General features: G+C 40.2%; 1 protein-coding gene across 1 annotated transcript in view; it reads right to left on the bottom strand.

Moving 5' to 3' along the window:
• The window catches only part of CLSTN2 (calsyntenin 2), a 550,032-nt gene that overhangs the window by 134,183 nt on the left and 393,695 nt on the right, over positions 1-22,154 (bottom strand). Inside the window, exon 4 of the mRNA XM_072143113.1 lies at positions 13,870-14,078. Coding sequence (XP_071999214.1) covers positions 13,870-14,078 — 209 coding nt within the window. The remainder of the gene's footprint in view (positions 1-13,869; positions 14,079-22,154) is intronic.

Raw genomic sequence — 22,154 nt, 5'->3', positions numbered from 1 at the left:
AGGTAGGAAGTTGTATATAGTCCCTTGCTGGAATGTTGAGCGAGAGAGACAGATGGGGGCTGTGTGTGACTCAGCATGACTACATTATTAACCACTCCCTCAGATAGGTGAAGGCAGAGAGAGACCTGGCTATGTGAAGAGAAACCAACCTCATGCTGCCCCAGGAATTGTCATCAAATAGTCACATGTCTCTCTTATTTATGAGGGGGGGGGGGGCTTAGCAGTGCCAGAATCAGTGAGAAGGTGGGGTATACAGACTGTATACTGTAGCTCCCAACCTCCATGACTGCAACATAAAAATAAAAATTCTTTTTATATGAATGGTGGCTCTAATTCCATGGATAGGAGCATCAGTTGATCATTAAAGAAAGCTAGAAGGTACTTTGTGGGGTTTTTTTGTGGGGGGGGGGGGAGTTCCTGGTGACACGTTCTCTTTAAACCCTTTTAAGCATTTTAGCATGTTTTTATAAAAAAAAAAATAATATAACATTATAATCATATCTGGCCTAGCAGTAGGGATTCATAACCAATATGTATAGGTTTTTGCACTAATTCACAGGGGTACTGTAGGTACATGTTTAGTATATTCTTATGATGCATAGGTAACAAGAATATAATAAATACACCAAAGTAATACATTAAATGAAAACTAGAATCTATAACTAGTATTTACACAGGTTAACAAATTGTTACAACCACAGGAATCTTCCAAATATGATGGTTTCCAAAAAGAATCTAACTATGCTCTTAGAGGGCTATTTATAAAACATTAAATATTTATTTTCTCATTATTATATCACCTACATGATAAGACGAGATGATAAAAGGTTTTAGTATCAACCATTTAGAATTTTTGTCAAGCTCGGGGCTCGGATAACCTCCCAGCAAGGATGTGGCCCTGCTGAGGGAAGGGCAATATACACTTCATACTGCTCTAAGTCCTTTGTACATTATACTAGGACACAGGACGGCGGAGGAGTCAACCCTCCTGGCATTCTGACTATTCCCAGGAGGTGATCCAATAAATGATCTTTTTAAATAAGTATTTAATGTAGTTTGTTGAATATAAATCACAAAACACTTTAAAAAAAATAGACATGTTTGGCTGAAACTGTAACTGTCAATACTATGGAGTGCAGTGCATTGTGTACCAGCTCTTTGTGTTCCTGCCGCCCCTCACACATCGTGCTGGATATAATAAAAGGTTACAGTCTTTTATAATATGTAGTATGAGCCCCATACACTGCATTGTGCATCAGCTCTTTGTGTTCCCCCAACCCTCCCACATTGTGTTGGATTTACTAAGAGGTTCCAGTCTATTATAATATCCAGTGTGAGCTCCAGATCCTGCATTGTGCAACAGGTGGGACTTTTGCCTGCTCCATTTCTGACCTGGGCTGTTACATCCCTCCTTAGACATCCTGGTGCCTCCAAGCTCCCTCAGAGTCACCATATTGATCCTGAGCATAGCAAAGAACAAGATGTACCAGAGCTCCCTAACTCAAGCAATCCCGCAGACAAAGCCACCCACATTGGCTTGGATAACAGGTGCGCGCCACAGCACCTGCATTGTGCAATAGACTGTTTTATCATCTGACTCCTGCCTAAAAACTTTGGTCAGACAGTAGGTGTTCTCCTTATGGAGAGATTGCCAATTAAGGCCACCTTAAAGGCATGTGGAGACCTAAAGCCATAAATGACCCACTAGGGAATTCTGGGAAGTATGCAAAAATGTTTTCCAAGTTGTTAAATGGAAAACAATGCCTCCTTTTAATACCTTGAAAGGGAACCCCCTTAAGGGCATATGGTGCAAGCACTTTAATAAATGTGGGCCCATACCCAACTACCTTAATTAGTTGTAATTAAATCAATTAAAAGTTTTAATACTTCAAAACATAACAGGGTTACACTAAGGAAATCAAGTTTATTATAAGTACATATTTATATTTATAGATATGCAGTGGAAATATAATATACTGTAGGATGCGAAGCATCATTCAGGAACGCACTAACTCAATTAGCACTAATTAAATTCAATTATAGTGAATTAAAGCTGCTTTTTTTCTATTAAATGTAATAAACTTTGCTACGTGCCTAATTATAGTAATAAGGAGGACAGGAAGCACAAACTGTATTATATCTATATAAAACAAACAAACATATATATATATATATATATATATATATATATATATATATATGAGAGAGAGAGAGAGAGAGAGAGATTTATTATGTTGTTTGTATATTACAAACTTATCCAGTATGCTGTCTAGGTAGAATAAGATTGATTGTCATAAACTCATCCGCCTAGAAATAAGCTTTTTGGATTGGTTGTCTCTGAGCAAAATTTAGGGAGAAAAGGGGAACAGCACAGAAGGAGGCAGGTATACACATGCCCCTGCCCTGTGCAAACTTACCCGTATTTTTCGGACTATAAGGCGCACCGGATTATAAGGCGCACCTTCAATAAATGCCTGCTAAAATGTCTATGTTCAAATATAAGGCGCATCTGATTATAAGGATGAATGACCAGCAGGTGGCAGACCTGTGCACAGTTCAAGGCAGCTGTTCATATATAAGGTGCACTGGACTATAAAGCGCACCTTATAAGTACATTTGTTATAATAAATTTATATTATTTGTAACTTACTTTCAAATATTGTCTTGTGTCACTGGATTTTTCCATCAATGTGGGGCAAGTTTCTAGAACGTATACAACTTTTTAATTTCATTTTTTTTATTCATTTCATTTTATGTAACAGCTTTTACAGTTTTTTTTTTGGGAGGGGGGATTTTTTGGACTTAGCGATGCTAATTACATTTTAATTTTATTGTTAAACATGTAACAATCCCCAATCCATGAAGCCACTGGTAGGTATAAACTTTGTGGTACAGCCGCTCCGTGCCTTGCAGATACTTCCACTGAACATGTGCACCAAATGTCGAGAAAGAGTTAAAATACCTTTGAGCCCAAAAATAAATGACCTTTTGTGTTCACTGAAACTCCAAATTAGAGAATAGAGAATATGTTAAAGTTATAACTATCCAATTCTAGAAAGCATTAGCCATTTCAGGCTGGAACAAAGAGATGTCAAAATGATTGATGTGACTTCCATGGAATAATTTGAATCAGCAGATTTTCTACATTGCATGAAACAATTCACTCCTATACTTCTATCTATTGCTTATATGGGGAATTTTAAGGGATGTTCCCTACAGCTAATTGTTATTTAAAGTTGTTTTATGTACATTTTAACACATTTTTCTTAAAAGCAACTAGACGGCATGCAGAGAATGCAGCCTAACACCCTGTGCCTCAATACCTTAGGGGGGCTAACAACTAATCTATAACATAATTGGAATATCATTATCTATTGTGTTGAAGTACTATGACTTTACTCTTGTTTATTGTTTACCAGTATCAGAGTGGTGGCTGACCTATGGCACAGGTGGGCACACAACCATTGTCCAAGCGCAGACAGGGTTTAAGGCATCCTTAGGCAACTGTAGGAGGAGGTCTTCAACCCTGTCTGGTAACTCTGTGCCAAGACGAATGCCATAGGACTGCAGGAGGAGTGACAAGGTGCAAACAGGGTCAGTTACTGGAGCTTCTGCTCTGAACCCTATGATTCTTCCTGTTTGGGAGGTTCTGGGAAGAAAGTGATAATGATAATCATAATTTTCCCTTTTTCTTTCAATTTTATTGATGTCCTCTTTAAAGTTGTTGCAGAGCAGGAAGCTGTAAATTAGAAATGAGGTAGTACATAAGTTACCATTTTGGCACTTGGAGTTTCATACGTTTGTTAGACATACAGTTAAACAGTTATTTACAGACAGTACACTACCATGTCAAACATGTGGTGAACAGACAATTAGCAGAAGTAGTGGGATGAAGTCCTTTTATGGGACAACTGCCATTCCACCACCAGCCCAAGTAGCCAGGAGCCACAAGGCCAGGGCATCCCTTAGGCTTGGCCCAGGCCGCTGTCCTGCAGTGGGGCCATGGGTATAGCTTGAGGTCACATGGTCAACCACAGGTCTGTAGAGGGGCCTTAGTTTCCATTGTGACTCTGGCTGCTGAAGGAGACCATTGCCGACAGGCCTCGAATCAGGGAAAGAAGCGCAAGGAGAACAGTTGATCCCCGCATGCTGGACTGCTGTCGTGACGCTGCCACGCTCCTCATGTCCTCAACTCAATGGTGCAGGTTTGATGTTAACCAACTGCTGGATATTACAGGAATCCTCCGGGTGCGCCACTAGGTACGGTAAGAGTGTGACGGAGAGAAGAGAGCAATGTGCTGCGGAAGCGGGTGGAGGAGACGGAGGGGAGACAGGGAGGGAGAGGGGAAAAGGGGGGATTCACTGAGGCAGCCACTTCGCTGGCGCCATCTTGGATTACCACCATCCTTGCCGTTTCTTTTTTCAATATATAATTATGACGGATGACGTCATCAGCGGCAACAGCGCTGCATCACAGTGTGCGACGGCCGCCACAATCCCCGGCCAGAGAAGAGTGAAGAAGCCGCCGGGAGCCGCGATGGGGATCGGAAGCCGCCGGGAGCCGCGACAACGGAGTGTGAGTATTACGTTTAATTCTTTATCTGTATACTAATAGGGGCTGCTGTATACTACTGAGGGCAGGCTGTATACTATTGGGGGCAGGCTGTATACTACTGGGGGAAGCTGTATACTACTGGGGGCAAGCTGTATACTGATGGGGGCAGGCTGTATACTGCAAGGGGGCAAGCTGTATACTACTGGGGGCAGGCTATATACTACTGGGGGCAGGCTGTATGCTACATGGGGCTGCTGTATGCTACGTGGGGCTGGCTGTATACTACATGGGGGCTGGTTGGCGGTATACTACATGGGGGTTGGTTGGCTGTATACTACATGGGGGCTGGTTGGCTGTATACTACATGGGGGCTGGCTGTATACTACACCCTCGGCTTATACTCGAGTCAATAGGTTTTCCCAGTTTTCGGTGGTAAAATTAGGGGTCTCGGCTTATACTCGGGTCGGCTTATACTCGAGTATATACGGTATATAACTGTAGTAGTAAATTTTACATTAATCCATAAAAGGTCACATGTCATTTTTACTATCCACAGGATAGGGGATAACTTTTTAATCTCTGCGGTTCAATTGCTGGAATCAAAAGAATAAGGTTCCATTGTATGCCCAATTGAATAAGGTAGCTCGATATACATACACCATGCTGCTCTATTTACTTTTATGGCATTGCCTGGCATTGATTTAATTTATCATAAAAAATAACATAATAAACCAAAAATACAACTTAATATGCTATGCTAATAACAAATATTTGTGGTTAATGTATTGCAATATGAACAAAATTTTTGTAAGTCATAGTTTTATCTTCAATTAAGTGTATATTTAAAATTTTTAACAACATCTAAGATCTCATAGGTCATACTCATAGGTCAATTTTTAACAACATCTAGAAAAAATCGAGTAAATTCTGATGATTCTGCCAGCACTACAGGTTTTTGAAAGCACAATGTTTCCGGGGCTGTGAGGGTCAGAGCCTGTGAGAATGAGACTTATCCTTGAATAGCTTCAGTGGAGCTCTCCGCTTCTAGCTAATGTGCCAACGCTGATTCTCAGATTAGCCGAGTCAATGAGAGGTTGTTGTGCTGTTTTGTTAGAGAGCAGCAATGCCTTGATAGTTATAGTTTAACACTTGAGAAGATGAAATGCTTAGCATATGTTACTACTGGATGGTGATACCCACTATATGATATTCTGCCAATGGCTTTGTTTAAGCTACTTGTTAATCAGATAATATTATTGTATTTATTATTATTACTTCCTATTTTTGGAGCACCAACTGTTGCTGTAGGTCTGTACAGGTAATACTTCAACTCTATCAAATATTTCTTTATCATGCTGTCTCACCGTTAGGTCAATCATGATGATAGCTAAAGGCGGTCACAAATATTATATTAATATTAGTGGAAACCTCTGATTTAAGTTGAAACGTACAGCCACTTGGTGTTCCCTGTTCTTCTCTAACCACAGATGTCTAGCTTGGGCTGCCCAATCTGTTTGTGCTTGGGTAGATACATAAAGCATACAAGCTTCCTTTCCTCTTTCTATTGAGACCAAATAAATGGGTCACTTGAGCCGATCCTGCTAATTTATGAAGAAGGAATTTCTGTATTCACCATGAATTCATGCTAGGACATATTTTTACAGTCCAATGTTTCCTTCTTCTTCTGAGGTTTCACAGATACATGGGTTCTATAATTCTCCATATCAAAGAGTTTTATTCATAAACAGTTTAAGGCTAACTGCACATGATATAGAAATGTGTGTAGTTGAATTGGATGCAAACAACTGTTATTTCCATTTTATGTGTGATGCGTGGTTGAGTTCCACTTTTTGAATTAGTGCATGAGCTTTCCAATCCACAACGGTTCACACGACTGTTGTTTGCATCTCATATAACTACACACATTGGCCCACATTTATCAAAAAGAGTGCGAACTGCACTAGGCGCAGTTTGCCTGTAGAGTGTGCACGGTGCGCCAGATTCATGAATTGTGTCGCATGCTTCTTCATGAATCTGGCGCCCCTGAACTGTTCCAAAAGAGTGCACCACCTTTAACATAGGGCGTGGAACACATTTTTGTCGAAAAATGCACGATAAATGTGGCGCACGTTCCAGCTGTGTACCAAAACATCCCCGTCAGTGTAGAAATTTGTGTTGCATTGGAAAAAGTTCAGCTGCAACACATTTGTGTTCTTAAATACATGTGCAAGCAGTTTGCACTAAAGAGAACATGCAAAGTCTGACAGAAAACTGGCACGGGGACCTAAATAAATGTGCGCCATTGTGTGCGAGCAGCCCAATATACTGATGTCATGTCATTCTGTGGTGAGGCGCACCCTTGTAGAGTCCAATAAAAAGTAATCCAAGCACTCCTTTGGTATAATGCCAAGTGAGAATTTATTAATATTTATATCAAACAATCAGTCAGTTAGTGACGTTTTGGTCCAACATGGCTGGGCAGCAGGTGCCAGGTGTTGACAAAGCGTGACCGGGGAAAGTGTGCTGAACGCTTTCCCTGGATACGCTGTGTTAATACCCGGTGTTCGTTAATACCCAGTGATTGTGATATCTATAAATTCTCATACCAAAGGAGTGCTTGGATTGCTTTTTTATTGGACACAATTTGGGGTGGGAACCCAAGTCCTGAAGAGCACCCATTGTTTGCATTGTTTATTCTAGATTTCGAAGATAAATTGAAAATGAACAATTAAAGATATCCAAGAATTGCAATATTTTAAACAACATATTAGGAATATATATTTTATAACAAAATGTATCATAAAAAGTATTTTTTAAGCCAAAGAAGGTATATCTAACTCATTTAAATCTAAGCAGTAATAACACCTATAATAATGTTATAGTGATATCATAAATCTAACAGATCTGTTGAAATGTCTATTGAATTTAATGGACTTCACATGGTTTCTGTTTTTGTGCGCATTTGCATCATGTGTGTAAAGCTTCTGCTCTTATGGTTTTACTGAATACTGAAAAAATATGTATGTTTGGTAAAGAGTTGAAGGGCTGGGGCATGGTCTATGTTATACCATAAGATAGGACTGGGCAGACAAGACTCATCCCAGATTTGTAGAAGGTGAAGCTGTCATGGGCTGGAACCAGGGGGGATAAGGTGGGATGGGATGTTCTTTTCCTTAACTGGGGTATTGTTTGTGTTGTCTTATTTTCTTTAAAAATTGTGAAACCGATAAAGATCAATCTGATTTAAAAAAAAAAATGTAAAAAAAACAAAAAAACAAAATAAGGAATAACGTTTTTATTATTATTTTTTTTTTAATCAGTTTTTTAGAGGGTTAGAGGAGATTATATATCAAATTCCAGGAAAATTAAATCAAATTTATCAAGACTAGCATCAAAAAATTTGCAAGGCTTCAGTGAAGCGAATCACTCATCACTGTCACGAGTGGTCCCCCGCCAGCGCACTGCAAGCGCAAGTCACTTACGGGTCCCGGCTCCTGGCTCGTCTGCTTCGGCTTCTGCAAATTTAAAGGGCCAGCGCGCCGCTAATTGGTGCTAGCCTTTCCCCCTTAATCTATTTAACCCTGCCTCTTCCTGTTACTCTTGCCGGATCTTCGTGCCTTGCGCCCTAGAAAAAAAGCTGTATTTGATGCTTTGTGCTGTTATGGAGATTTCCCGTTGTGACCCTGGTTCCGTTTCTGACTTCGCTCCTTTGCCGCCTGCCCTGACCTGTTGCTACAACTCTGACTCCGATCCTGTGCTGCCTGTCCTGACCTCCTGCCTGTCCCCGACTATGAGATTGCGTGCCGTTTCTGTACCTCGATCTTGGCTGCCACTCCAGACAAGTCACGTCTGTGGAATGACCTGGTGGTACCACGCCGCAGCAAGTCCAACCTGCTTTGTGACAGCTCTGGTGAAAACCGGGTGCCACTTAAACTCCGGTCCCAGGTAGTGGCTTGTGCCATCGTTTGCAGTGGTCCAGACAATCACTAATTATTATTACACCAAAAATGTTTCCCCTTTTAGATACCAGTTCTGAACTTACTAAACAATAGATAAGTTAGTAGAATATTACAGGAGTAATCCTGTAATGTGCGATGAACTGCTTATTTTTAGTGTTTATTACCAATTTTCGTTGCTTCACTATCCAATTAAATGACAAAATGAAACCTAATAAATCTGTGCAAGTTGACTATAGAATCAGTAATAATTATGTAAAGCTTATTTAATCTCTTCCTACTAATTGCAGCTCACAGAATGTTCAATGCTCCAATAATAGAAGACAAGGGAAACATCTCATCTGCAGGGAAACGTATGAGTTGAAATCTTATACGAGCGAAGAGAGATCTCTTATTTGATTAAAACAAGCTCTGCTCATATTAAAGCCTTCTATCCTTTGTGCCTGGATAACTTCTTTTCTAGTTGAGCAAAGGTATTATGAGTAAATCCTAAAGAGGCAATTTACAAGTTTCTTCCACACCACTGAAAGTACATTGGTTCACTATCCATCTTATTCATCCTCGTCAAACACAATTTGAGGAATTAGCATTTCATGGTATTTTCTGAGTATTCTGTTCTGTCCAAATTCGAAAACATTCATTATGCAAATACTGAAAACCCTTTCATTTTGTGAAAGGTTACAGATCTGGCGTGCTTGCGATAAGTGCATTAGCCAGGGATGGATATGGTTGGCAGAGAAGCTTTCAATACGGAGCCCAAACAAATTCATCAACATAACATTTTTCCTCTAATATCCAAATTACGAAACGCCAAAAAAACTGTTGTTGTCTACAAGACAAGCCCATTCCCAGCTTTTTGTTCCATTTGGTTTCTGCCAGAATATTATCTTTTGCTCCCCAGCCGCTCTTTATGACAGGCGCTCGTTTATAAAGACAATTCAATTCTCATTTGAGAGAAATTTCTCCCTGTATCTATCGTAACCACCACTTTCACTTAGCCGACCATGGAGATAGCTTGTGTATGAATCTAATGCAACAACCTAGTGGGCTTTAGTTTTATGTGTTCTAGTTTTATCTTTACAACCAGTTTTGATGTTTTCTCCGGTGATATCTATTTCCTTCCTGTATATAGTACAATTATATCTGTTGGGTACACAGACGGCTGCTCTCTTTGCTTCTTTCGTATGTACAATAGTGTCTATTGTGTGTATTGCCACGATAACCAAGGTAATGAGAGAAAGAATATATTATTGTTTTACACAGGATACTAGTTCCCAGAATACACCTGGGCTCTGCTAAGTCTTTTCAGGAAAGATATCAAAGCATTCAAAATGTAAGTTAATAAACGTATTTGTCATAACACCATTAGATCTATAAATTCCCCATAGACATGGATTTCATTCCCTAAGAACAAGATATTTTTAAGTCAATGTCAAAATGTACATCGAATATTTACAAAGGGAGGAAAAGGACAACAAAATAGATGTGATTATTTCTCAATCAGGAAATTAGATTTAGATTAAGGACATACTAACACTACATACAATAGTTAAATCATATTTCTCAGCTCTTTCTAATTTTGAAAAAAAATGCAGCTCCTTTAAAAATAACATGTAAAGACATAATATACACTCACCGGCCACTTTATTAGGTACACCTGTCCAACTGCTCGTTAACACTTAATTTCTAATCAGCCAATCACATGGCGGCAACTCAGTGCATTTAGGCATGTAGACATGGTCAAGACAATCTCCTGCAGTTCAAACCGAGCATCAGTATGTGGAAGAAAGGCGATTTGAGTGCCTTTGAACGTGGCATGGTTGTTGGTGCCAGAAGGGCTGGTCTGAGTATTTCAGAAACTGCTGATCTACTGGAATTTTCACGCACAACCATCTCTAGGGTTTACAGAGAATGGTCCGAAAAAGAAAAACATCCAGTGAGCGGAAGTTCTGTGGGCGGAAATGCCTTGTTGACGCCAGAGGACAGAGGAGAATGGGCAGTCTGGTTTGAGCTGATAGAAAGGCAACAGTGACTCAAATCGCCACCCGTTACAACCAGGTAGGCAGAAGAGCATCTCTGAACACACAGTACGTCGAACTTTGAGGCAGATGGGCTACAGCAGCAGAAGACCACACCGGGTGCCACTGCTTTCAGCTAAGAACAGGAAACTGAGGCTACAATTTGCACAAGCTCATCGAAATTGGAGTCTCGATTTCTGCTGCGAAATTCAGATGGTAGGGTCAGAATTTGGCATCAACAACATGAAAGCATGGATCCATCCTGCCTTGTATCAACGGTTCAGGCTGGTGGTGGTGGTGTCATGGTGTGGGTAATATTTTGTTGGCACTCTTTGGGCCCCTTGGTACCAATTGAGCATCGTTGCAACGCCACAGCCTACCTGAGTATTGTTGCTGACCATGTCCATCTCTTTATGACCACAATGTACCCAACATCTGATGGCTACTTTCAGCAGGATAATGCGCCATGTCATAAAGCTGGAATCATCTCAGACTGGTTTCTTGAACATGACAATGAGTTCACTGTACTCAAATGGCCTCCACAGTCACTAGATCTCAATCCAATAGAGCATCTTTGGGATGTGGTGGAACGGGAGATTCGCATTATGGATGTGCAGCCGACAAATCTGCGGCAACTGTGTGATGCCATCATGTCAATATGGACCAAAATCTCTGAGGAATCCTTCCAGCACCTTGTTGAATCTATGCCACAAGAATTGAGGCAGTTCTGAAGGCAAAAGTGGGTCCAACCCGTTACTAGCATGGTGTACCTAATAAAGTGGCCGGTGAGTGTAGAATCCCTGCTGCTCCATTCCAGATGATGGAGATTAGGAAATGTAGCAGCCTCTACCTTGTATACACAACACATAGTGAAGTGTACCCAAACTATAGCTCTAAAAGTGATTGGGATTTCATCCCTGCATTAGGAAATTTATAGCACTGGTGGATCGACGACATTGGGTAAGGTGAGATTTAAAGATGAGTGAACCTGAACCACAATGTTCGGGTCCATGTCAGACATTGTAGTTTGGGGGTCTCTGAACTTGAACTTCAGCCAGATGTTCAGGTTTAGCATTTGGTCACATGCAAACCGGTAACTCCATCAATCAGTACAGACATCGATCACAGGTGTTAACCCATTAAATGCCCCTAGCAAAGCTACCAGCAGCATTTAAATGCAGACTCCTCAGCTCTCATTCCCCACCTTTGTGTTCCTGTACAACACCTCCCTCTCCTACTGATGTCAGCTCAAAAGGCTGTAATCTCACAAGAAGGAGCCATAAAGGATCACAAAGGTGGGGGCTGAGAGCTGAGCATTCAGCAGCACAAACAAGTCACATGTTGTTTTTTTAAATACATTCAAACCAAAGCCCAACCATTGGGACAATACAGAGGATTCTGTCAGGATGCATTGAAGTTATAACACACAATTATACTGTAATGCAAAGGTGTGATGGGCTTCTGCAACCTGTCTTTAGTGAAAATGAGATCCCTGGTGACAGGTTCCCTGCATTTACCCCGACTAAACTTTTTTTAAGGTTCTACCAAACTTTGCATACGCTCATCACCAGTGACAATATTATTTTTTGTTTTCATATGGTACTTTTAAACATACCGGTTCAAATTGATTATAAGGTAGGCTCTAGTTTTTTGGTGTGTCTTTGGAGCTCTTAGCTTGATAATTGTGATTTCATTTTGGCACATTACATGTTAATGTCTGAAGTTTGCAACTTTTTAGTTAAAAAAAAAAGTTTCAAATTTGGCACAACTAGTTCCTATGCTTTCCCTGCAGTATGAGGTGACTGGAGTGGATTTGCACCTATATATCTGAGTATTTCAAAATTCGGACTTCTAAAAATTTGGATGTCTAACACACCTTGAGTCACATGATAAATCTGGAGTGAGGTATCATGATATAGACTTGCAGAGACTGTAAACGCTGCACTAGTGCTATGTATTCTTATTTCTGACATGTGCTCTGGATAACACATGTCCAATTATATCATAAAAAGGGTTAAAATGTAAAATATATGCTTACCATATTAGAGGTATACTATCCAGCAGTCATGTGAGGAGCATGTGTACTAATACTTTACTGACAACAGTGCACTAGGTGTCATATATGTCATATATGTTTTTGAGAATAGTTTTGATTGGATTATCCAGGGGGTATACGAATAAAACTAGTCAAATTAGTGCAGTCTGGACCCAGGCATACCATAAATGCATGGTGTTGATCAAAAAGTAACACCCTACTTTTTATTTTATATACATTTTTATATAGGGAATCCAGGTCTTGTGGTTACATGTTTTTGTTGAAAAAAAATCTTTTTAACTAATAAGTTTTTATCTGTGAAATAGAGTTGTGTATCTTTGAGTAGTGTCAGTATCACTATTGACGATATTTAGCTCATTATTGTATAGCTCATTATTGTATTGTATGTTAAAGATAAAAACAGCAACTCTATATGGTTATAGCCATCTAAACCATTTACCAATCAGTACACATTGATATTGCTGTATTTATAGATACTAAAACAAATAACATAGGTACTACCGTACCGTATATAAATGCAATAAACATTTGGAGTAGATCTTTAAAGGTTTGTACACCAGACGCAAGACCAGGAATTGTTACTGTTTCCTCCCTTACATCACCTCCACAAAATGGGGGTGAAGAACGCCGTATAGTGGGTCCAGAGTGTTTCTTTGAAGTTTCCGGATACATCATGTAATTACACCAGGACTTTGCGTAGATTTGTTTAGATGTCCGGCTGTCCATTGTATTTACCAAGAGGAGCAAGAAAAGGGCTGGACTATACACCAACACTTGATAAATCCCCTCACAAATCTCTCTGATCAAAATGAAATCAGTGTTTTTGTTTTTTCTACTATTTTGGAAAAATCTCAGTTCCCGGTGCCCAGGGACTTATGGAAACAGGTACCCACTTTTAACAATTACTTTTATACTTTAGTTCACATGGCTTACAACAATTGGCCACTCTCACCATAAGCTCAGCAGCTACTCTATGGGTTGTGAGCTGTTCAACAGAATTGCAATTTGCATTTTTTTCATTACCTATCATTTTAATAGAATTGCCAAGATGGGAATACCGTACCACTTCAAAACGACTATTCACTTGTTAAGACCATGCAGTTATTATAGTAGATCTAGATAATGACTGGGTCGTCGTTTTTTCCATATCTTCCTTTCACGGATAATTCTTTTCCAGTCTTAAAATAGACTATATGTAGTATTTACAAAAAAATTAGAATTCTTATTTAGAAAATGTATTAAGTAGGCATACATACGGCATAAAATGGCATGCGTTAAACTTACCATTCCTGTCTATTGCAAATGGCACGTCACTGGTCACAATCTCGTAGTTGCATATCTGGCTGTATTGTGGCGAGCAGTCTTCGTCCATTGCTTCAACTTGCAGAATGCTATCATATATTTTGCCCTCTGTAACAGTTGCCCGGTACGTGTTTTCCTTAAATACTGGAGAAAATTCATTCACATCATTTACCTGGATGTGCACCACAGCCCTGGGGACAACAAAATCACAAAAAGTGAGAGAATATCATAGAACAAACAATATATTACCGATACATTGAATGGAGACCAGGCAAAACAATCGATCCTAATGGAGACTAGAATCCTTAAAGAGGACCTGTCACCCCGAAAATGAGCCCCAACAAATGTGCCCCCATAATCCTCTCCCCAGCCCCTTTCTCCCCAGACAGTTTTTAAAAAAATTTATTTGTGCTAAGTTGATTTAAACCGATCCGACCTCTTACTAAATAAGAGCTCGGATTCTCATAACTTGTGTCAGTGCAGTCGGCCTTATTCATTAGGGGGCCGGCCGACACACCTCCAGCATGCCCCTGTCAGCGGGGACCTGTATACATAGTGCGGCCGCGCCGCATTGACAGTGGCTCTGATTCTTCATAAACAGTATTCTGTATTTGAAGAATACCGCAGCCGCGCTGTGTATAAAGAATACCGTGGCCGCGCTTTATATGAAGAATATCACGGCCGCGCAGTGTATATGAAGAATACGGCCGCAGACTTTCTTCTTCACAGCGCCAGGCTTACACATGGGCGTGCTGGGAGTGTCGGCCGGCCCCCTAATGAATTAGGCCGACTGCACTGACACAACATATGAGAATACGACCTCTTATTTAGTAAGAGGTCAGATCGGTTTAAATCAACTTAGCAGAAATAATTTTTTTTAAAAACTGGCTGGGGAGAAAAGGGCTGGGGAGTGGATTATGGGGGGCACATTTGTTGGGGCTCATTTTTGGGGTGACAGGTCCTCTTTAAAGTGACAGTACAGGGATGTTTTTCATTATTTTTTTATCTCTATTATTGCAACCAAGGAAATAAAGATCTTCTGCAGCTAGGCAAAAAAGATTCAATATATTCAGAGATTCTTTACTGTAAGAGTAATGAGATTATGAAACTTTTGCAATAGGACGTTGAGCTGTTGGAAAGAACTAGGTCTTTTTTAACCCCTTAGTGGCGCAGCCTGAAAAGGTTCTAGTGACCGGGAATTTTTACCAACCAAGGAAATTAAGATCTTCTGCAGCTAGGCAAAAGTTTCACTATATTCAGAGATTCTTTACTGAAAGAGTAATGAGATTATGAAACTTTTGCAATAGGATGTTGAGCTGTTGGAAAGAACTAGGTCTTTTTTAACCCCTTAGTGGCCAGCCTGAAAAGGTTCTAGTGACCGGGAATTTTTACCAAATTTTTGCTTGCAGCGGTTTAAGGGCCACAACTTTTTTTTTTGCATGCTACCTTAAAAAAAAAAATTCAGGAGACATAGAGCTAGAGAAAAAAAAGAAAATTTTTAACATCATTTTTAGTTTTATTTGGGTTTAAAAGTGGAAAAAAATCATTTTGATATGAAATATGTATTGTCTTGGGCAAATGGGGCAACTATGACAATGTTTTTTTAAATTAGTTTTTTGTAATGGGTCTAATTAGGTCTAATTAGAACTAGCAGCTCTAAATAACCCCTTTAGACCCAGTGGTCACATGACTGCTCAGTCTATAGAGCCAGTCACCGCAGGCAGTGAGGAGTTAAAGTAAAAGTGTATAGGTATTTGGATTTTTCTTTTTAAAATGGACATTTAGTTAACTTTTTATTATACAAGCAAAGCATTATCAATTATCTACTGACAGTGGACAACCCCTTTAACCCCCTTAATGACCTGGCCTTTTTTTGTTTTTTTATTTCTATTTTTCACTTCCCAACTTCAAAAATCTATAACTTTTTAATTTTTATACGTAAAGAGTTGTACAATGGCTTATTTTCTGAGAAACAAATTGCACTTTATAGTGACGGTATTTAATATTCCATGCGATGTACTAGGAAGTGTGAAAAAAATTCCAAATACAGTGAAATTGGTGAAAAAACACATTTGCGCCGTTTTCTTGGGGGCTTGGATTTTACAACTTTTACTGTGCGACCCAAATGACATGTCTACTTTATTCCATGGGTCAGTAAGATTATGGAGATACCAAATTTATATAGGTTTTATAATTTTTTCATACATTTACAAAAATTAAAACCTCCTGTACAATGTTTATTTTCCATTACTGGATTAAACGCAGTGAAAAACCATTATGATATTTTGATAGATCGGGCATTTTTGGACAAGGCGATACCTAATGTGTTACTAATTTTTACTGTTTATTAATATTTATATCAGTTCTAGGGAAAGGGGGTTGATTTGAATTTTTAGGTTTTTTTATTATAATTTTTTTTTTAACTTTTTTTATTTTTACTATTTTTCAAACTTCCTAGGGTTCTTTAACCCTAGGTTGTCTGATCAATCCTAACATATACTGCCATACTACAGTATGGCAGTATATTGGGGATTTTCTTCCTCACTCATTACAATGTGCTGATAGCACATTGTAATGATAGGGTTAAAACGAGTCAGCCTTGGGTCTTTGGAAGACCCGAGGCTGTCATGGTGATGGATCACTGCTCCCCGATGAGGTCACGGGGAGCGGCGATCCTCGGCAAGATGTCGAAGCCCGGCAATATGCAACAACACCGGCAATATGCAGTAAAGACTTACTGGCTATGTAGAGGGCTCAGCCCTCTCCATGCACCAGGACCCGACGCACGCGTACTATTACGGTGCGTGTCAGTAAGGGGTTAACAGTAGACATGCACATATTGTAGATTATTTCCATTGGGTTGATATAGTTGCACTTGTCTACTCGTTACAATGTTCATAACACCACTAGCATTCAAGATTAAGAACTACATTATTAACCTTGATACAGGTTAGTACAAACTTATCTAATGCTGCAATACTTTATGGCAAAGCTTACAGCACATACTGATGTATTATACAGCAGGTGGTCCTGTTATATTTGACACAACCATTAAATTTTATTTTTAAAGCTATGATGTTATTTTTGCTGTAATATGTAGTTAATTTGCACTTGGTGTGTGAATATTAACGCTTGTTTACACATACAGTTATTTCGCAGAACAGATTTCTACATTGGAAGCTTCATCAAAGGCGTCCGGAGGTCTAGAGACACAGTTTGTAATTATTTCTGGACTTTCGCTTGTATAAAATAAAGGTCTTTTCTGCTTGTCTTACATGACCCATTTACAGAATACATAGCACTCGGTAATAGGGCTGCCAACTGTCATGCATTTGGCCGGCAAACAAGTGCTGGAATGTTCTGTCCACTTTTCACAATTCTGGATTTGTAACCTTGAAAAACAGACAATGAAGGTGACATTTTCTTAACAAAGGACAAAAAAAGATAAGAAAATGTGCAGGGCAGAGTGAATCACGATCACGCTTTCTTTAGCTAGTTGAACATTTTATATGAATACATTTATCTTTGGAAAAAAAACATTTCAGAATGTGGATTAAATAAACTGAACAAATGTCAGTATAAGGGAAATTGGGTTCCAGCCAGAAAGTGATTTAGGGTATAATATTGTATTTTTCTATAAGAGAATGCGTATAATTTCACATACAAGCCTCAGTTGTGTGGGGTTATCGCGACATGGATTAGCAGATGATTACAAAACCAAATAAAATTAGCAAAAATGTTGTCTTCTTCAATTTTATCTAAGAACCTATGTGTCCAATCACGATAACTATACAGATGTAGAAATGGTTAACATGACAACTCACTGGGGGACAAGTATATTAGTTGTCTTTCTTTCCTGTATATTTGAGAGATTTGACAGCTCTTTTTTGTGTGTTTTTAACACCTTATCATAGTATCATAGTTTATACGGCTGAAAAAAGACACATGTCCATCAAGTTCAACCAAGGGAGGGAAGGGATTGAATGACGAAAGGATTTAGGGGAGACAATTCTATATAACATAACCATCAATGTTATTTAGATGTAAAAAGGCACCTTCTTGAAGCTCTCTGCTGTCCCTGCTGTGACCATCACCTGAGGTAGGCTATTCCACAGATTGACATAGTAAAAAAGCCCTGTCTCCTCTGGTGTAAACCTTGATTTCTCCAGACGCAGACAGTGCCCCCTCGTCTTTTGATTTGATTTAATCTGAAACAACTTACCACCATATTTTTTATATGGACCATTCATACATATTTATTTTTCTTGTGATACATGTTTAGTTTTTCCTATCCTGGCAGGTGCAAATTTTGGCTTCTTTTTGAGACTTTTTGTTGCAAATGTCTTAAATCACATAGACACAAGCCATGTGAGAGGGTTATATGCAGGAGTGGACACTGCTGTAAATGATAGATTTGAGGCTGTAACCTACATTTTTAAGCACTGTAGTCAAACCACAGGGAGATGATGACATATGAGGCTGCCATACAAGAGTAACACATGTGTTTTCAAATGCATCACAACAGTGTGCAACGTGTGCCATGTGTGACCTCACCCTTAGAATGTGAAATAATTCCAATTTACATGTTAAAACAGGGTAATTAAAAATTCCTTCCTTTGCACCTGCCCTGAACCAGGTGCAGATTTGTGCCTAAAACGTTACAAAAATAAGCAAAAAAAAGTGATAAAAAACTAAGGTGAAGACCAAGGTGTACTTAAAAAAACGACAGTAAAAGTCGCAGGGAAAAGTTGCAAAAACGTCAAAAGTCACAAAAATGAGACAATTGAACTAGCAGAAATAAAGATACATGTCCCCCAGTGTGTAGTAAGGGGTTGGCCACTATGCTTCATGTTTATTTGTACTGTGTAGGGGCAGGATATTAGGTAATTTACTAATATACATCTATTATTAGCTCTGCACCACTTTGTTGAAATGTAAATCAGTTGCAATTCCCATTAAAAAAAATGGGGGCAGATGGAGGGTCATGTGATCCTAACTGTCCATGACCAATCTACCTTAATGACTCATGAATACTATTATAAGGTCCTAAAAGGAACATTGCTCATGGATAGAGATCACGTGACTCTCCATCTACGGCCATTTTATGGACCAGAATGACAGATTATGAGGTAAGAGACATTTCTTAACTAGGGGCTTAACTATTTATAGATGTATATAAGTAAATTACCTTATCCTGGCCTCCACACACATTACAGGAAACTTGAAGTAAACTGGGCAACCCCTTTAAATAATACAAGAAATACCCAATTTGAGTGTTAACTAAATACAAACAACTTAATGCAACTAATGCTACTTCCGTATTTCAATATTAAAGAGAACCTGTCACCACGGAAAACCCACAGAGTAAATGTGCCCCCCATAATCCTCCCCCCAGCCCCTTTCTCCCAAGCCGTTTTTTGGCAGTCGGCGTTATTCATTAGGGGGCGTGCCGACACCCCCCCAGCACGCCCCCGCCATCGCATCACTACCGGCTCTCCGCGGTGTGGCCGCACTGCACTACCAGCAGCTGCGGCCCCAACCTGGCTTATTCACATTGCCGGCCACGCCGCACTGTCAGCGGCTGTGGCCGAGCCGGGCTTCTTTACAACGGCATGGAGAGCCAGCAGCGATGCGATGCTGCCGGCTTCTTCAACAATGTGTCCGCTGGTGGGGGCGTGCCTTCCAGCGCACCGGATACACGATCCAACCTCTTATTTAGTAAGAGGCCGAATCGTTTTAAATCCATTTACTGCACATAAATTATAAAAAAAAAACGGCTAGGGAGAAAGGGGCTGGGGGGAGGATTATGGGGGGCACATTTGCTCTGTGGGTTTTCCGCGGTGACAGGTCCTCTTTAAGAATACATTAAATATTGTATCATGTACTAAAATCTATAAAAGGCCCCTTTCAAATGAATGAATGCTAACCCGGGCTGAAACCTATGCGTTACATACAGATGGCTGGAGAATTAGATGTGGTGAACACTTTTTAGCCCTCCCCCTCCAGCCGTGTAGCCACACCACACATACAGCAAACAATAGAGCATGGTCTACCATTTTTTCCGTTTGCAGCAATGTTGTACTCTCCTTACTGTACCCCTGCACAATGCACTTCTATTGTGGTCATATGACAGCTATTGATGGTACTGCTATTATAGGTCCGCCATAAACGTTTGTGTAAAAGAGGACTTATGCCCTGTTCACATGAATGTGTGTTATTTTGGGGCTGCAAGCAATGGGCCACATGCCGTTGCTTACAGTCAATCTGACATTTGGGGGTGAAGTTGTCAGGAATTGGACCTGCTCTATCTTTTGTGGTGCAGGCAGACAGCATGTTCCAAATGTGGTGAGACATGGTGCCTCATGGTGCCTCATAGTGCATGCACCACACAGTGACTGTGCCCAATAAAAGGCTATGGTGCTGTGAGATAGCCGTAGTTTGTGTTGCTGGATCATGGATCATTGATAAAAACAATAAGTAGATTTACTGAAATCCAAATCCTGGAAGCCAAATAATAAAGGTTTCACAATAGTTTGTTCTTCATTGTCAACACTTTTCACTGTGTGGAGGTGCATTTGATGCTTTTTTTGTAGTCAATTTTATTTGTACTGAGATTATATTCATAATTCATCACAATGTTTATAAGGGGGCATTAGAAGCAGCTAGTCGACAGAATAAAAGATGCAATAGTATTGGCACAAATTTGCTAGCAATATGAATTATGCACAACAGACTTGTAAAAGCAATTTATGTGTCAAAGTTAATCTGACAGTTCTCCTAACACGTCTATTTATACAATTCTGAATCATGTTTTCGAACTATTCTGCACAGTGCTATTTCTCTGGTATTGCTCCTAGAACTGTATGAATAAATTGACAACTAGGGGTTACCAGTTGGATTGTGCCCCTGCACTGGGACATTTGGGTTATACCAACATTGCGGTCAAAGGGCGTGTCAGTCTAATAAAAACATCACTGATAAGAAAGTTGAGAGACACATTTTCAACAGGTAACATCAGTTTGTCAACTTATGTGTGTATTTTTAGAAGGAGTAACAGAAGAAATGCATTAAAGGGAACCTGTCACCAGATTTTCACTAATAAGCCTTATAGGTTCCCATAACACTATACTAACTTGTGTCCACACTGTTTTTAGCTAATTAGTACATAGCTCCTATCCGCAGAAAATGAAGTTTGTAAGCCAAGGAGGAGGAGGAGGGACAGACAAGAGGTGAGAGACACACTGCCGTGCATGAATATCACATGCCCTTGGGACAAATTTCTCCTTCAGGCAAACTTCTTTTTCTGTGGATAGGAACTATCCACAGGGAGAATGCTGGGACTTCTGGTGGTGCCAGCAGCGTTCTCCGAACCCCGGCGCGTGTCCGCGCAAACTCCACCTCTCGTCCTGGGCAGCGGCTGCTAAGATCTCGCGCTGTCTAGGAATGGCTGGGACCTTGAACCTCTGCTTGGTGCCTGTTGTTCTGCACCGTGAGGGGTTAATTCCCAGATGCTGTCCAGCTCCTATCAGGTTCTGGAGGTGGAGTTCTGGCTGCATAAATTGCAGCTTCACTAGTCACCTGTGCCAGTGTTTGAAATCTCTTTCTCCACTTGCTAGCTGCACTAGGTTGTATTGCTCTGTATCTGTATTGTTGTTACCTCGGCTAGTTTTTGACATTGACTATTTGCTTTCTGACTTTGCTATTGACGTACCCTCCCGTTGTGACTCCGGCTAGTTTACGATTCTTTTGTGTTTTATGTTTGTCAGTCTGTTTGTATTTCCCTTCCCCCACTTAAACCAGAGTATTCCGAGTCTTCAAGTAGTCGCCCCACGGTTTAGCGTGGGGGGGCTATAGGAAGGGACAGAGGCTGGGGCAAGCTCAGGGCACACTATCCCCTGTCTTTTGTGTACCCAATCCTAACAGAAACACTGGCCACTCACAGGTCTGCATCCTGTATCCGACCTGCTACATTCTCTCCTTCCATGGAGCCTTTGTCAGCTGTGGTCGCTCAGGTCCAGACCCTAACTCAGCTTGTTCAGGATCTAGCTTCCCGTCTCCAAATTCAGGAATCTATGCAGGTTCCACGGCAGACATCACCGCAGGATCCACTGCCACCCACGCCTGAACCTAAGGTTCCTCTCCCTGACGTGTTTTTTGGTGACCGTAAGAAATTTTTTTCATTTCGGGAGGGCTGTAAACTTTACTTTTCTTTACGCCCTCGTTCATCGGGCACAGAGATTCAAAGGGTGGGCGTGGTAATTTCCCTG

This window comes from Engystomops pustulosus, chromosome 3 (genome assembly GCF_040894005.1).
Source record: "Engystomops pustulosus chromosome 3, aEngPut4.maternal, whole genome shotgun sequence".
NCBI lineage: Eukaryota > Metazoa > Chordata > Amphibia > Anura > Leptodactylidae > Engystomops > Engystomops pustulosus.
Note: the sequence above shows the minus strand (reverse complement) of the source record. Positions and strands in the feature narration are given on the sequence as shown.